This window comes from Ambystoma mexicanum, chromosome 8 (genome assembly GCF_040938575.1).
Source record: "Ambystoma mexicanum isolate Mex_15411 chromosome 8, UKY_AmexF1_1, whole genome shotgun sequence".
NCBI lineage: Eukaryota > Metazoa > Chordata > Amphibia > Caudata > Ambystomatidae > Ambystoma > Ambystoma mexicanum.
In genome coordinates, this window is record NC_090929.1 from 1,193,788,572 (window position 1) to 1,193,806,550 (window position 17,979).

Sequence of the window (17,979 nt, forward strand, 5' to 3'; positions counted from 1 at the left end):
CTCTCCTCTCCCGCCCCCACTGCTTGCACTCCTCCCCACCCACTCATATTCTATGCCAACCCCCTACTACGAAGGAAACTTCACCAGGAATGTCCAATCAACACTTTTAGCACGTGGCACATCTAGCAAGGTGCTACTGTTAAGCCCCGTGTTTTGAGATAGGCTTAGGCAGGAATGGGCCTAGCCCCTCCCTGAGGCCCTCGCTTCAATCTCATCTGCATTGGGTAGGGCTAGCGGGCTATTACCACCCAAGCCCACCCAGTCGAGTGCGGCAACCAATCAAGCTCCTGGAACACTGGCCTGTATATAAATGTAATCGGACAGAAGGGTAGGTAGTTGATGGACAATCGCTCAAGAGCGTGTTTCTTGATTTGTCAAGCACACAGCAGTCGGGAGTAAAAAAACAATATTCCAAAGGTCTACTCTGGTATACGTTGCCAATTCATCAGGTCCAGTGCTAGGGAAAGACAATACTAGTCGGCCAATTAGGGACCCACAAGAAGCAATGGGGTACCAAAGTGCACCAAATTTAGCCAATTGCTTTGGAACACTCCGATAAAAACGACACATTGCGTAAGGCAGCATGAATCCTTGCCCAAACCTCAACAAACCTGCGTGCTTTAAACATTGAACAGGCACCAAAAATGTGCCACGAAGGCGTCCATAACCCAGTGACACAAGAGAGCAAAAACCACATGAACTAAAATCATGAGTGAGAACATTTAAAGAACAAAACTCAAATAGCAGCACATTATTTAATTATTTATTTATAGTGCGCCAAAAGCCTGCAGGCACACATGCGCAACAATCACACGATACCACGAACAAATAAGATGGGAAAATCACGGGTTCTAAGCCAGATGGCGATTGAGTAGTCAGTTACTTAAATAGGAACGTTTTTAATGCTCTGTTAAAGGCCCTGGTATTCACTTCCAGCCTAAGTGCTAGTGGCAGAATTTGGAAGCGCTTGCTGGAAACGATCTACCTAATCCATTCAAACGCTTGTGTCCAGGGCAGTTTACCCACGGCAAGCTGGGGAGGCACAGTGCTCTAGTGGGAGTGTAGTGGGCGATCAAGGAAGGGGGAGCTGTACCATAAAGCCAACAATGCACCAGGGTGCCAAATTTAACGTTTATACGTTCCTGCATTTTTTCAAACAGGAGCTGTATGCACCGATTAGCAAGGTGTTAAGTTAATCTAGCCTTGAGAGGATAGTGGCTCGGGTGATGATTGCAGAGTTCTTTTTAGTTAGGAAGGGGTGGATGATCTTGAGCAGCAGAGATAGTAACTACAGGTACGGTTTACCTGGTTAACATAAGCATCTGCATTCATGGAGGCCTCCAACAAAATGCCCATGGTCCTTACTTTACTTTGCACCGAGATAATGCATTTTTCCACTTTGAAGCTTTTATAGTCTGGGTTTAGTTTAGAGAGATCCTGCCCTGAGCCGATAATAAGCAACTCTGTTTTGCTACAATTGAGGCATAGCCAATTTCTAGACATCTAGGACTCAATTAGGTCGTAAGTGCTCAGGAGATTGGCGCAGTCTAGGGCGCAGTCCCAGCAGACGTCAAGAACTAGATGCGTGTTGTCAGAGTAGTTTGTGAACAATACTCCTGATTCTTCAAGGAGCGCGCAGAGGGGTCTTATGTACAGGTTGAACAGAACGTGAGACAGGCAGGCACCCTGGGGTACGCCACATTGAATGGGGGCTGTCGGAGAGGAGGTTGTTCCCCAATTAATTCTAGACACCCTATGTGAAAGAAAAGAGTGGAACCATCCAACAGCCTCTTTAGAGCAGTTTCCCACATGGCCCAGAGTGGAGGTGGTCATGGTCAAACAAATCAAATGCCGCCGATAAGTCAAGTAAGGCCAGAATCCCTGCTTTTCTCCTATACATGATTTTTAGAATATGGGACGGGAGATCGAAGAGTGCTGCCTCTGTGCTGTATGCTGATTGGAATCCCGATTGCCTGTTGTGAAGGATGCTGTTCTGTTCCACGAATGTTTGCAGTTTGAATGTAGCAAATTTGTCAAGGATTTTAAAAAGGAAATTACAATTTGTGATAGGCCTAAGGTTGCTTGGGTCTTTGGGGTCCGCTCCGGGCTTCTTAGGGAGAGGAGTGACTGTGACTGTCTTAATTGAGTCAGGGACAGAACTGTCCAGAAAGGATGAGTTCACCAGTCTGGTGAGGAATGATGCAAACAATTCCTTATTTTCCAGAATTAATTTGGACGGAGAATGTTCTCGGGACAGGAGGTGGGTTGCATAGATGATAGCATGTTCCTCATGTCGAGAATTGATATTGGGGATAATGTGAAAACGGGATGTTCACGAACTGTGGTGTCAGGAAACGATAGATCCCGTTTGAAGTAGAGTTGGCCAGGGAGTTATCTCTGGCCTTTGTTACTCTTGCATCAAAGGTGGCCTGAACTGTCAGACAGTGCTGGTTTGTGGGCAGAAAAGATGTTGAATGCACCTTAGGATTTTCCAATTATTTTAAAATCTCAAAGAGTTTTCCAGTACTGTTTGTGGCCTCACTGATCTGGTTAAAGTAGTTCTTTTTGGTTCCATTATGTTGAGTTTATATGCTTTTTCTACTACTTTCCAGTCTTTTCTATTTTCTTCGGTAGGGCGTTTTAGCCACCATGTTTCGAGTTTGGTTTTTCTCTTTTAGCGAACTGAGCTGTGGCATGAACCCTTTTTTATGTCTGGCATTTGCCCTGACCAGCTTAGATTGGAGAGGGGCTGTTTTATCGAACATCTCCACAAAGCTACTGGAAAAGATGGTCACCAGAGACTGAGCCGAGTTTGTGGCTATTGTACACGTCATGATTGAATCCAAGCAGGATTTAAAGTCTGTGGTGGGTACCTTTTTAACATTTTCAACTGGTGACTTTTTTAGTGTTGTTTTGAATTCTTGGGGGATGATCTTTCAACTGAATGTAGAAATCGATGATATAATGGTCCGACCATATGCACGGGGTAGTGCACTTATATGTTTTGTGAGATTTCTTGTAGCAACCCAATCAAGGGTGTTATTATTTGCAGTAGTGGGTTCATTATTGTGAACTTGGTAGTTAATCTTGTTCAAAACTAATTAAAGTTCTAAGGCCTGTTTGTCCGAGGGGTTTCTCCGCCACAGGATAAAGTACCCTAGGAATAGAGTGGCACAATTGGGGCCAGTAAAATGACACAGTAGTTGAGCAATTTCATCATTGAAACCCGGCATCACTGATTACGGGCGATAAATCAAGATGAAATTGATACAGCTGTTGTTTGTCGGAGTCATTTTAATGTGTAGGATCTCGCAGTCTTGGCAGGAACATGGCGAGGTGAAAAAGTTCAGTTAACTTTTAGCAATAAATGCTACCCCTCCTCTGTGTCCGTGCTCCCTATTCTTACAGTAAATGGAGTACCCTTTTGGGACAACCAAATCGATCATGGAATCGCTGGCATCAGTGATCCATGTTTCGGTGAGACACATGATGTCTAGATTTCTGTCCACTATAAGGTAATGGATGTCCCGAGCATGGCTATTCAGGACTCTGGCGTTGAGGAGGGCCATTTTTATTTTTGCTAAGGGTGCAGGTGGCGGGAGTTCTTCCCAGCTCTCTTATGGGTTTAATGATGCAGAGTTCTTTATCTACGTGCATAGTTTCTATGGATAGAGTAAAGTCCTGCTCATGGTGCAGGGGGGCAATCTGGGAAGGTTCTGGGGTATTTATTTGGCACTCAACTTGTACTTGAGCAACAGGAGTCTGAGTGTATGAACTGGCTATTGAGTCTTCCCATGCTGGGAGAAACCCTGTGGAGACATCATGCAGAGGCACGTTCTCTTCTGATGGAATTGGAGTAAGAGCTTGCGCTGTAGTTAAGATGGTATTCAGATTGGGATCATGAGGCTTCCGTAGGACTGTGAAAGATCATTCCTAGGGCATCAAATGTCATCTGTTTGAATTTATTTACGATAAAGAAATGTACCAATAAAAGCATACTCAGCTCAACCAAAGAAGGAACAACAAGCACATGGCAAAGGTATTATAATCCAAAACATGCCGGCAAACATCACAATAGAAAAGTGTTAGCATTGTTCTTTGTTTACAATTTAAAAAATAGTGAATCCAACCCGGCTAGAGCAATGACATTTTCATTCCAAAAAAGAAATGTGTGCAGTACTTAACACTTTTCTGAGAAAAATGTGTAAGTGCTCCTTTTCCTTTTCCTTTTGTGATTTTGACCTAGTGCTCATTTTCCCATCACACCCCCTTGTCAAAGAACACATTATTATGGTCGATGGTGTAAAATGTCAAATGGTACCCAAGTAAAAAAATACTTCTCTTTTCAGCTGTGGAAAGTGTTAACTGCACTATATTGAAGAAAAAAAACTAAAATAAAAACCTCAAAGACAAGACACATTAAAATAGCACTCTTATGGCGATCCATTTAAATAAATCCCCAGTGGTGATGAAGTGTATTTCAGCTACTGAGAGGCTTTTTCTTAGCCTTAAGAATCTTATCCGGGATGATCCCAGCACACTGAATAAATACAGTAGGGAACATGGAATGCTACCCCCGGAATGCTCACCTGCTGTCATCTCTTCAAACTTCTGCTTCAGCTCCAATGGCGTTAATCGGTACTTATCAAGTCCGTCATTCCATTGTATTCTCTCCAACACCTGAAGATCACCGCCAACCAGCCAATCCCCACTTTCCAAGATCATCTTTAAAGCAAATACATGCAAGTCAGCCAAAACCATCTTTAGAAACGTGCTCATTAGCTCTTTTTTATCTGTCCAGTTGAAATAAATTCCACTCAAACTGTATAACAAGCTCATGGGAATTTTGAAGGCATTATTTGTATACTATGACTGCCTTGCCTGTATGCTTTTTGCTAACATAAGCAACCAGAATTTTGAGCATTGTGATATGCGTCAAATGCTTGCTATACTTTTTAATACACAAACACTGGACTGTTGCCCAAGAACTGATTATTTTCATTTACACTTAACGTAACATGACTTATAATAAACACAAGTATTTTCAAACACCAAATTCTAGAGAGGACAATTTCTGGAAAAAGTCAACCTTTACAAATGTGTAAATCTTCTAAATAGCAACATTAAAATTACAAGAGCGAAAAAGTAATAACTGTGCTCCTAATTTATGAAACGAGTATCATGTTGTGTTGCAACTACTACGGCAAGAATGGTAGAGCAGGAGCTAAACTAGTAGATTGCTTGCCGCAAATCTAACATCTACATGAGGTGAAAACTTTGTGTCCATTCTCTTTAGCCCATTATGAGCTGAATGTCTTCTATGTGTCCTAATGCTCTTTAGGCACATTCCTAAACATGCAGGTTTAATGAGGCGATAATCCAGGGTTCTGAAGGCCTACCAGATGTTAACAGACCATTAGTACTAACTGCTTGCAGGTCTTCTTCAATGGTTAAAGGTTGTTACCAGTCGGTATGGTCCTCAGAACCCTGGAACATTCCCATAAAGGCCCAGAGTAGAGAGTGAAAGCTATTTCTTCAAACACAAAAACACTACATAAGAAGATGTCTGACATGGAAATACAGAAGGGAGCCCCGAGCGGAGTCCATTCACTGTGGCCGGCCTGAATCTGAGAGGGTAACGTGAGTATGCATAGTTGTGACAAGTGAGGACATTGGGTGTGTGGGGATTAAGTTAGAGGCTGTGGGACCAGGGGTGGGGCATTAGGGTGTTCTGAGGAGGGTGAGAGAATTGGCTGAGCAGCGTGAATGTGTGCTGGCAGCAGGTTGCTCAGATCATTAAATACTGGTGGTGCTATTCCACGATCCGAGCAACATGATTGGACCGCACACCAGGTATGGGTGCTAATGTTACATAGCTCTCTTTATATCGCATCAGTTGGCACTGGGAAGTCAAACGTAGATGCTGGTAGCTGTTGGTGTCAATCTAACCACACTTCCTGATTACAAGCATGAGCTAAATATCTCCCATATACTTCGACTGTTGTGAATCTGACATCAATCACACATGATATCCTGATCTCTCCTTGTCCCTGGACAGATCACACTTTTGTGAAGTTTTCCATTACAGTGCCATTCCCAATTAAACATAAGCACAAGAGCCCACACGTCACTTTGGCACGAAATTTCAAACCGCTTACTTTAGAAAAAATTATACCCTTACTGGTCCCAGCGCCTTTACCTGCAGAACTAGGCTCACCTGACTCTATGTCCCTCAATCTCACTGCCACTCTGGGCTATATTTCAAATACTTTAGCCCCTTTGAAGCCTAAAAAACAGATTGAGAGAAAAAAAAGTAAGCCTTGGTTCTCTCTTGAGCTCCAAAATTTGAAATCTTCCTTGCTCAAGCTATTCTACGCTTGGAAAGCCAATCCGATCCCCTCAGCACTTGCTGCCAATAAAAAGGCCTCCAACACCTAGAAACTTGCAATAGTGGAAGCTAAAAAAACAGTCACAACTCAAGAATCACCAACGCTAAATCAGATGCGAAAGAGCTTTTTAAAATCCTGAAAGAGCAAGACTACCCCCAGCCCCAGGCCTCTACACTAATAAAAGACTCTACTTGGTGTCAGCTTATCCAAAATACTATGCACCAAAAATGTACCGATATCAGAGACGACACCACTATTAAAAAAGACCTTTTCATCAAAAACTATGGCAGTAGAGCGCCTAAGTCCTTTATCAATAATCCATCTATCCCTGTCTTCAATTTCAGTCCCATTTCAGTGGAGGAATTGAAGGAGGTGATTGTAAAACTCAAGGCTACCAAATGTAAGAGTGACCCATGCGCCTCTCTTCTCATCAAGACATGCCCTTCAGCACTTCTGGAGGTGATTTGTAAATTCACTAATTCCTCTCTACTCTTGCGCATAGTACCTGATGACTTGAAGCTGGCATGGATCACTCCCATTCTGAAAAAACCAGGCCAGGATCAATGCAATCCACTAAACTATAGGCCTATAACGAACACGCCCTTCCTCCTAAAAGTTTTAGATTGCGTTGCCTATGTTCAGATAGTGCAGCACTTGAACCAGTTCCACATTCTGAACCCTTATCAATCCGGGTTCAGAAAAGGGTTTGGCACGGAGACAGCCCCATTGGAGCTGAAATCTAGGCTACTGGGCCGTATTGCCTCACCTTCCTCCTAATCTCTTTGACCAATCAGCAGCATTCAATCTGGTGGACCACACTATTCTTGTAGCCAGAATGGAGGAAGTGGCTAACTTCTCACCACCTGCTGTGCACTGGATCAGATCTTTTCTGGCAAAGAGGGTAAGCAGGGTATGTTCCGAGGAGGCAATGGCCCCTCCTATTCCAGTGCAGTACAGGGTACCTCAGGGAGCACATATCTCCCCTTGCATATATAACATCTTTATGGCCCCTTTCTTCGCTCAATTGGAACAGGAGGGGATTCTATTCTCCAACTATGCTGATGACACCCAGTGTGTTATCCCTCTTACAGGCTCCCATTGTCAAGATGAACTTGAACTCAATAGAGTTCACTATTATAGAGAACTGGATAATGCGTAACAACCTAGCACTGAATAGAGGGAAGACGGAACTTATGATCGTGGGTATGCCAGCAACCCTTGCAAAACTAGATCCTGCGTATAAGAACCTCCAACTGGGGGAGGTGACTATCGTGCTGCAACCCACATTAAAAATACTTGGCGTAACCCGGGAACAGGTGCTAAACATGAAATCTCATGTGGGGAGCGTGGTATCAACAGCTATCTACTATGTCAAACTACTGGCTCACCTCAGACCGTATATATCACAAGCCAACGCAGAATCAATTGCACGAGCAATAGTAGGGGCAAGAATTGATTACTGCAGTTGCCTTCTCACAGGAGTCAGTAAAGCTGTCATAAATAGACTCCAAATGGTACAAAATGGCGCAGTCAGAGTTGTTGTCGGGCTAACCCGCCATGCCCACATCTCCGAGGCCAGATGTTCACTACACTGGCTTCCGGTTGAAGCACGAATCACGTTTAGACTCCTAGTCATTACCTTTAAATGCAGATTGGGGATCATGTCTACCTACCTGCAGGATCATATCAGAAAGAAGCCCAGCTGCAGAAATCTCAGGTACAGTAATCAGAACTTCTTGTTCCTGCCCAGATGCAGAACTAAGAAGGTACAGACGGGAGCCTTTTTTTATCATGGCCCCCATGACATGGAACTCACTGCCACCGGCATTGCAAGGCCATACCTCTTTACCTAGCTTTAAGAAAGAACTGAAGACCCTGTTGTTCCATTGATCAGGCTATGGGGCCTGATTACGTCATCTTATCGCCGTACTGTCCTGTTCTTCTGTGTTTTATTGTTCCTTGTTCGCGCCCTCACGCCTAAGGGTTCATAGTTGCGTATTATAAATAAATTAAAGTAAAGTTGAAGTAAATTGACTCAGTAACCCAAGTTGTGGCGTATGCACACACACACCTTATATGTCGGCTCCAAGGAAAAGCTGTACTGCAGGAAAGGACCAGAGAACTATCCTTTCAATTTAACATCAAGATTTCTTTGTACATGACATAATTAGGGAGTGGAGTGGAGATAGAGGTATTTTTTAATTTGACCTGAATCAAAGCTGAAAGTGGCCCCAACGTACACAGTAAATACTACCAGGATCGGACAAAAGGCTATTGAGGCAGTCTCTCACAAGTAAACCACAAGGATGTTTAGGTCTAGGATAATAAAAAACAAAGTCACATTCAGACCTGGTGTGGCAATCTAGTTCTATTTGAGGACATAACATCTATGGAACTAAGTTCAATTCAGGTTGGCTGCCTTCCATTTCTGCGCGCAAGGTCTGTTTACATTTCCTCTTTGTGTCTTGCTCATCGATGAGTGTTTAAGTCTGAGCCACAGAAGCATGTTAATGTTCATGGCCCCTTGGTTTATTTCCTAGCGTATGTGCTTTGCATTTTCCAGGAAGGACAGCATAAGGCCTCTAAAAATTGACAAGCTAGTCCAGTATGAGACACATTTGCAAAAAACAAAGGTTCCTTATCAGATGCAGTCTCCGCAATGCGTTTAAAATGAATTAAGGGGGATCTTTTTACAGATGGACTAACAGCTGGAACTTACAAATGACGTGAATTCTCCATGCACTCTGTCTCCAACACATAGGGAGCAGCAAGCATGTTTAATATTCACACGTGAACCTTTCAAATCCCCATAGAAACATCCACCTGGCTAGTTCGCATGGTGCATGAGTAGACACGAGTGAAATGTAAAGTTTTTGACCCCACAAAATAATGTTGTAATAGAAAAAGCTAAAACTAAACAGTGACATGATCTCTGATCTGCAACCCAAATGTATACCAATACAAGGAAGCCGGGGCTTCAGCTCTATTGACTTCAAGATGGCAGCAAGTTTCAGACCTCTGGCATGTATCTATCATGGGTGTTCCTGTTCGCCGCTGTCCGTGCCCCTGATGGGTTTTGGGAAAGCAAAAGTGCGCTGGAAAGCAGTGAAAAGTAGCGTCAGTGAGAAGAGGAGCCCCAGAACAAACTGCACGACAGCGAGTCAACCATTGCAGCTGTCGGCACACATAGCGCTTCCACGCCATAAACTATGACAGGAGGTGCTGTTCAAATGCAAGATAACATAACATAGACAAGATGGTGGTTCCCGAAGACTGCTCTTTCTGAGGCCTGGTGCCTTCAAGCAGGGTAACACAGGAACCTGAAGGCAGGCAATGTGTGCGACATCTATGAATGCTACTGCATCTGGCAGGAGTCAGGCCTTGTTATGCAGATCGGCAGATTGACAGAAAGGCAGCACCAGGCATCTATACATTTGGTCAATTTCAAAACTGTGCAGCAGGTTGCATTCTGGAGCTTGAGCATTAAGTATGTGGTATTGGGTGTATGTGCAGGGCCCCTTCTATCCAGGGATCACTCTACAAAATGATGTCAACCTGAGAGAATTTGAGGGAAAGCAGCTAAAGGTTGATTGTTACTGCAACCGTAGGATCCACCAACAGCAGTGGATTCAGGAATCCGGTCCCGATGGTGGTGGACAGGAATAAAGGCAGTGGAGCTGCCATGCTGATAAGCAAAGAGCCACAAAAGAGAAACTAACAACTTCCGGTTTGCAACCATGCAATGGGTACGGGTGAGACATTAGACTGGAAAATGCATGCCATCATGCCAATTATCCCTCCCACATCTACCACATTACAACTCAGCGGCATCTTGTCAAAGTACCATCTTCACACTAATATCTCCCATAACCTCCCAAATTTACTAGAAATCCCCGGTGGCTCGCTAAAATCCCTTCTCTCGTCATCACTCCGCAACTCTCTCCCTGTTGAATAAAAATGAAAAAGGGCCACCAACCCTGCCAACCAACCTTTGGGCTATAAAGAGAAAAAGGCGGCAGAGAAGGTGGGAGGGTAGATGATTGAGGAGAGGGTGAGAGTTGCTGAGCAAGAAGGGATGAGGGGAATGGAGGAAGGAGAGGTGTACGTGAGAGGGTAGAATATCAAAGGGGCAGGAGAGTGGGACTGAAGGACTGAGAGAAAGAGGGAGAGAGAGAGAAAAGAGGGGAGGCATGGAGTAGCAGAGGAGAGCAAGGAGAGAACAGTAGTAGGATCAGGGAGAGGAGAGAACCGGAGTAAGTGGGTGGGAGAACAGACCATGGTGTTTGTAACCAGCACGATCAAGATAATAGTGTTACCCGGGTAAACTACAGAAAAAGTTAGGGTACCCTGAGAAAGTCCCAGAGGGAGAAAGATAGATAAGGCTTTGTCCTTTAGGTCTCCATTCACAGCCAGCAAGCCTTCAGATAGAAGGGGTTACGATCTCTAGTGAAAAACATCCTGGGGATTAGGTAAGCCTGGGATGCGGTAGAGCGGCCCCACGGAAGGACGAGAGAATGATGCCCATTTGTTGGACCCCTTTCCTTGAGCAAAAGACCCTTAACCCAAATTATTTGAGAACTCCAACAAAACCCTTGAACTATCTTGGGAGACTCGGTGGATTATTATCAGTCTTAGTTAGGTGTCTGCAGCCAGGCATCCTTTGTTATATATTAGAACCATTGACTACATGAGGTAGGTGCATTGCATAATACTCACTTCTCTACATACATCATATATTTAGTCCTATTTGCTATTGGAGTAGTGACTCCCACGGTTGCCAACCCCGGAACATTAAAGCTATGCAGTTTCACGCAAGGGACATTTAAATAAGGCTCTTTATTGTATCTCATGCAGAGCCGATGCAGTGCTCTTGAATCATTGTCATTCCACCTTTTTTCCTAATATTTGGAGGGCCATTTATATTCCATTAAGTTATTTCAGCAACCATTATTAATGTCCAGTTGCAGGTCCCCCTACCCTGCGTATTCTGTGCCCTGTGCCATAACTGCTTCTTCCATTCTATCCCCACTCAAGGCGCGCTAGTCCCTTGCTCTTCCCCACTGGGAACCTCCCGCTGCTTACTGCTCTGTGGCAGCAGGTTGGCCTCTGTCCATTCCTAAACCTAGAGGTGACAAATTGGTGGCCAAAATAAAACGGCTTTACCCCTTCCTCTTTACTAGGTAGAGTACATTTAACAATATTATTTTAAGTATCATTTTTACCTTTTTTCACAGACGTTTCTTACCAGCATCACTTCAGTGAATAAAGTGTTGCAGCACATACAACACTGGAGATATAGCCGTGTCCATTTGGATTTAAGTGCAAATGTCTGTGCAGTTTTGGGCATATCCGAAACAGATTGTAAATGCAAAGTGTAAAACACAGGTGAAATCGCTTTTACTCTTCACTTTTCCACTACATTTTGGAAAAACTTTAAATGCCACCTGCAAATAACGCGTTGCTGGCACAATTCACAATGGATTCCTATGGAATCTGCCTGATTGATGGTGTAGCGAGAATGGACAGCGGAAACATATATCCATTTCTGTGTCCCCACTCTGCTTCAAAGAAGCATTCAAATCCCACGGGGCGTAAAAGCAAGAACACACAGCTTACGGCTTGCGCTTATGCCTTATGTTTATGCTCCAAGAGGTTAGAGAGAGAACCCCCACATGACCGAAACGAAATCATACACAGCACGTCTGCCAACCGCCCATCTACTCCCACCAGTTTACATTGATGGATAAAACAATGACATGTTAAAAAAACGTCAAAGCAAGTTTTCCTTCTAGCATCTCTAAGCAGAAATCCAATGTTGAAAAAGTTAAACACAGATGTTGTTTTCAAAGGAAGAAAAACAAGAGTATTTCCAGATGTCAAGCCAAACTGAAGACAGGCCCACACTTGCAATGGCTCCAAGTGACAGAGAAGGCACATCTTTTGGGGGAAATCGGTCCTTTCCAGGAGACAAGAAAGCTCAGATTCGATTCAGTTTAGTAATGGCTCTCTTTGTGAGTCAACCCAAAAAATGATATGCCAATTATGCAAAGAAGACTTTGGGGCTCATTACAAGATGGGTGGGGTGAGAAAAAAGTGGTAGTAATTCTGTTACTGCCACTTCTCCAGCACTGCCAAACTACAGGTTTGCTGTTGGGGTGACCTGATTTACCTCCAGCCAAAAGCTGGAGGTAAATCAGGCACCCCACTGGCAAAAAACAGCCTGTAATACCGGCATGGAGTCCTACGGACATTGCATGGGGGTTAATTCACAGTTGCCGGCACCTGCAATCTGCTGGTAATACCAATAGATGCACCGCCCCGATACCAGCAAACATGTAATGTGGGCCTTTGTATTTAGTGTGCAGTTACTGTATGTTTCATTAAGCCAAATTAACCCCTTTCTCTCCTTTCCTCCTCCTTTTTTCATCTTTCCAGGCCTCTGCCTCCATTATCGCCACTTTCTACTGTTTTTCTGCCCTTTTCTCGCCTTTCTTCCTCCTTTTATCATATTACCAGGCCTCTACCATACCTGGCTCCCTTAGGCGACCTCTGCTTTGCCCTCTTTCCCATCCCCCTGCTCGCCTGGCTTTCCCTGATTCGGTCCCCCTCGGAGGGCACCTAAACCTTCCTTCTGGGACCAAAAAGCTTCAGTTCTTCTTGCATCCTGGCCCCTGTGCGGTCAGTGTCCCTCTTCCCATTCTCTGTGCTTTGTGCCTTCATGTGTGCTCCTTTCTGCTGTTTGTCTGCCCCTTTCCCTCCATTCTTCCTCCTTTTTTCATCTTTTCCAGGCCTCTGCCTCCATTATCGCCACTTTCTGGTGTTTTTCTGCCCTTTTTCTCTCCTCTCTTGCTCCTTTTTTCACATTACCAGGCCTCTACCATTCCATGGCTCCCTTAGGCGACCTCTGCTTTGCCCTCTTTCCCATCCCCCTGCTCGCCTGGCTTTCCCTGATTCGGTCCCCCTCGGAGGGCACCTAAACCTTCCTTCTGGGACCAAAAAGCTTCAGTTCTTCTTGCATCCTGGCCCCTGTGCGGTCAGTGTCCCTCTTCTCGCACTCTGCTCTCATTTGTGCTCCTTTCTATCGTTTGTCTGCCCTTTTCTCTCCTTTCTTTCTCCTTTTTTCATCTTTACAGGCCTCTGCCTCCATTTTCGCCTATTTACTGCTGTTTTTCTGTTCCTTTCTCTCCTTTCTTCCTCCTTTTTTAAATCTTTCCTGGCCTCTGCCTCAATTTTTGCAACTTTTTTCACCTTACATTCCTTTCTTCCTCCTTTTTTTAATCTTTGTAGGCCTCTTCCTCCATTATCGCCACTTTCTGCTGTTTTTCTGCCCTTTTCTCTCCTCTATTCCTCCTTTTTTCACATAACGAGGCCTCTACCATACCTTGCTCTCTTAGGCGATCTCTGCCCTGCCCTCTTTCCCACCCCCCTGACTTCCCCTCATTGTTCGCCTCAGAGGGTGCCTAAACCTTCTTTCCGGGACCAGGATGCTTCAGTTCTTCTTGCATCCTGGCCCCTATGAGGTGAGTGCCCATCTTCTCACTCTGTGTGCCCTGTGCCTTCATTTCTGCTCCTTTCTGGCGTTTATCCGCCTTTTCTTTTTTTCCTCCTTTTTTCATCTTTCCAGCACTCTGCCTCCATTTTTGCCCCTTCTGATGATTTTCTTCTGTTTTCTCTCCTTTACCTTTCCAGGCCTCTGCTCCATTTTCACCACTTTCTGCCATTTTCCTGCCCCTTTCTCTCCTTTTTCATCTTTCCAGGCCACTGGCTCCATTATCATCACTTTGTACTGTTTTTCATCAGTTTTCTTTCCTCTCTTCCTCCATTTTTCACATTACCGTGCCTCTACCATAATTGGCTCTCTTAGGCGACCTCTGCCCTGTCCTCTTTCCCGCCCGCCTCCCCTTACCCTAATTAGGTCCGGATCAGAGGGAGGTGCTTCTTAACAGTGTGCTATAGGGCAGCCCTCCTGCCCGCGCAGCCCTTTGGCGAAGGGCCCCAAGGCAAAAGGCAACTCCCGAAGAAGCAGCTCCAGTCCGTGTTTGCCTGTGTTCGCCTGGGAAGCTAGTAGCCAGCCGTCACCCAACAGCGACTGACAAGGTATGCGTGGTCTGGGTGGGGAGTACAGCAATCACTGTATTCCACAAAACCCTGCCACTCTTTTTACCTACATAACATAGCATACCAAAATCAGCCAGCTAGTAAATATAATTTCAATCTGAATTAATGCATAGTTATAAAGGGCATCAGTCACCAACAAGGGTATACCGGCGCTGGAGTAAGCAGCAGAAAAGGAAAAAGGAAAACAAAACAAGAAAAAGGGAACAGCAGAGACAGAAATAAAAAAAATAATAATAATTTTAAATGTAAGAGTTTTCACAGCAGGTCAAAAAGAAAGATGGTGTTCCATGGATCGAAGAGGCAATGGTAGGTTGTTCCAAAGGCGTGTCCCAATTTACGAAAGAGAGCGACCATCAAGTCTAGACCGTTTAAAACGACAAACTGCAATCAATCGAGCATCAGAATATTGTAATGCCAGTGCAGGGACGTAGTGGACAAACTTATCTTGTAAGTATTCAGCCACCCATGAAATAAAAAGCTTGATGTACCAAGCACAGAATTTTAAACTCAATGCGCTTGGCAATTGGGAGCCAATGGATTCTGCGAAGGATAGGCAAAATATGTGCCCGATGTGGAGTAGCCGTTGCAACTCAAGAAGCAGAATTCTGCAGAATCCGAAGTCTTTGCAACAAATAGGCCGGTTGGGGAGAGTAGAGGGAATTACAATAATCCAGAGTTCCGGATATAAAAGAAGATACCACCAGAGGGTGAAGATGAATCTGGAGAAAGGGAAGAATTTGGTGTAGCAACTTTAGTTTAAAATAGCCTCTCTGGCACACAGAACTAATTTGTGCCTCAGCCGATAGAGAAGCCATGAACCTCAAGCCAAGGTCTTTCACCATATCGACAGTTTTAGGGAGAGGACACAACGAAGGGGGCCAAAAAGTCAGTGTCCAAAGCGTGGCAGAAGCAGGAGGCCCAACCAAAGGAAACCTCTATATTTGTTCCCGTTCAAACACAGCCAAGTATCCCTGCTGTGTACCAACCTTTAGGTGGTTTTATTTTACTGATGTGTCCCATACTTAGGCGCTCTCCCTTCATCCAGAGTTCTCAAATCTAGGTGTTTTGCATTTACTGTTGTTCCTCCAATTTAGGAGTTTACCGTCTGTCCAGGTGAAGTTTAACCATGCGTCACACTTAGATAGAATTATGAGGTTTAACCATGCATCTGACTTAGATAGAATTATGAAGTTTAGCCATGCATCACACTTAGAGTGACATGTGAAGATTAACCATGTGTCACACAGACAGAATTGTGAAGATTAACCATGCACCACACTTGGAGTGAAATGTGAAGTTTAGCCATGCGTCACACTTAGAGTGACATGTGAAGATTACCCATGTGTCAAGCTTAGATAAAATTGTGAAGTTTAGCCATGCGCCACACTTAGATAGAATTGTGAAGTTTAGACATGCGTCACACTTAGAGTGAATGTGAAGATTAACTATGCATCAGACTTAGATAGAATTGTGAAGTTTAGCCATGTGTCACACTTAGTGAAATGGGAAGATTATGCATGCAACACGCTTAGACAGAATTATGACGTTTAGTCATGCATCAGACTTAGATATAATTGGGAGGATTAACAATGCGTCACAACCAGATAAAATTGTGAAGTTCAACCACGCATCACTTCTAGACAGAGCTGTGGAGATTAACCATGTATCACACTTAGAGAGAATTAGGAAGTTTAGCCATGCACCAGACTTCAATATAATTGTGAATAATAGCCACATGTACCATTCCACAACAAGTGCAGGGAGGTGGAGAGACTTCCTAGTGGGGGTAGACCCGGGTTCCCATGGAGGTCCCTACTGCAGGCTAACGAGACAGAAGGGAGCGTTCTAGGTTGACCCACAGACACAGGGCATAAGAGTTGAAGGGAAAGAGTGGCGACCAAACAGATAAACCACAGGGCCCAGGTAGCTTGAGGGAACAGGGAAGCACCCCCCCTCAATGGGCCCAGGAAGGTGATGGCGGCTGCACAACAGGTTAAGCCAGGGGCCAAAGCAGTGCAGACATCTATCAGTCTGAACATGGGGGGGAGGGTGGAGTAGGCATCATTACTAAATAGCCCTGCAGACAACCCATAACCCTGCACAGAATATAAGAGGGAGACTCCCCTCTAGCACACCACAATACGTGACACTGGCAGGGACGCATACCACAAGTGGTCAAAACGGAGGAGGTACAATGGAGCGCCACCACTAACGAACCCACTAAAAAACTCATCCCTCTGTGTACACCTCTCAAACTCTAAACAAAACACAGCTATACCTATATTTCACAACAAACCGCACGCACTTCACTACACCGCAACAACGAAACAAACCACACATAGTCTCGTACAAAAGCACATGACAACTATTGACCGAAAAATCACACCTACGCTCACAGAACGGTGTAAACTGAAATGAAGCTGCCAACAGCACATCAAAGCTCTCTTTCCCTTTTTCCCGCTCAGTCATACTAACTTACCCTACCCTCTTGCTTTTCAGATCCACCAGAGGACTTCTCTGGTGGTGATAATGCGTGGTATATATATCCTTTAACATGACATAACATACACCACAGGAACCTGATTAGCCAGTTGACACAGATCAAATATTTACAGAGGCAGAGAATAGCATAACCAAAGGAAAACAAATGCTCTCTTTCTAGCAAATGGGCGACTATGCAGAAATAGCCTGCCGCAAAGAGAATATTGCTCTTCCTGAGTCACAATTTACCTGAGACAAAACAGGCCTACTTGGCATGATAGAAGTTAGGCCCATGAACTTCTCAAGATGTTCTTACACTCAATCATAGACCCATCCCTCCTTTGCATAATTTCCTTAGTAATCCTTAATAGGGTTTGCGAAATCCCAAGTGATGTTTCCTCATTACTATTAGAGTAGCTCTCCACTGCAATGCTTGCAAATGAAACCACAGGACTTCATCTCAATTGAAAAAGTGGAATTGCTTTGGAATAATTGTGTACCAGGCATGGAGTGAGAATTCCGCAGAGATTACCTGCAAACCTGGACTGTTAGTTAGGGTGGCAACATAAGGCTTTGATTAAAAAGTATAGTTCATCTGATCTTGCAATATATTACTGTAAGAACAATGCTGCAAGGATTAGAATGGATGACTCCACAGACATTTGTTGGGTATGAGATTCAAAATGTTGGGTATGATATTCAAAGTACCTTAACCCACTTCCATAGACACTTGAAGGTACACACAGAGAACTTGGTCGTAGGAGTAGGGCTGTAAGTAAAACAGTTCTAAAAATGTTGGGACTACTTAGCAGAAGTAGTTTTTCCTAAGTGGAAGCCCTCACAGGAGAGTTATCAATATTCTCAGCTTTAAAAAGATAGAGGAGATAACTGTACCATTTTGTGGGAGGTCAAGGATACCCAGTTATCACCGACATTAAACACAAAACCCATGTTTTTGTTTATTTTCAATATTTGTAGCACACTAAATAAC

General features: G+C 44.3%; 1 protein-coding gene across 2 annotated transcripts in view; it reads right to left on the reverse strand.

Annotated features, from left to right (window-relative positions):
- The window catches only part of PAPSS2 (3'-phosphoadenosine 5'-phosphosulfate synthase 2), a 321,644-nt gene that overhangs the window by 57,152 nt on the left and 246,513 nt on the right, over positions 1-17,979 (reverse strand). For both annotated transcript variants that reach the window (XM_069611292.1, XM_069611291.1), the window contains one exon: positions 4,590-4,725. In XM_069611292.1, the coding sequence (XP_069467393.1) occupies positions 4,590-4,725 (136 nt within the window). The remainder of the gene's footprint in view (positions 1-4,589; positions 4,726-17,979) is intronic.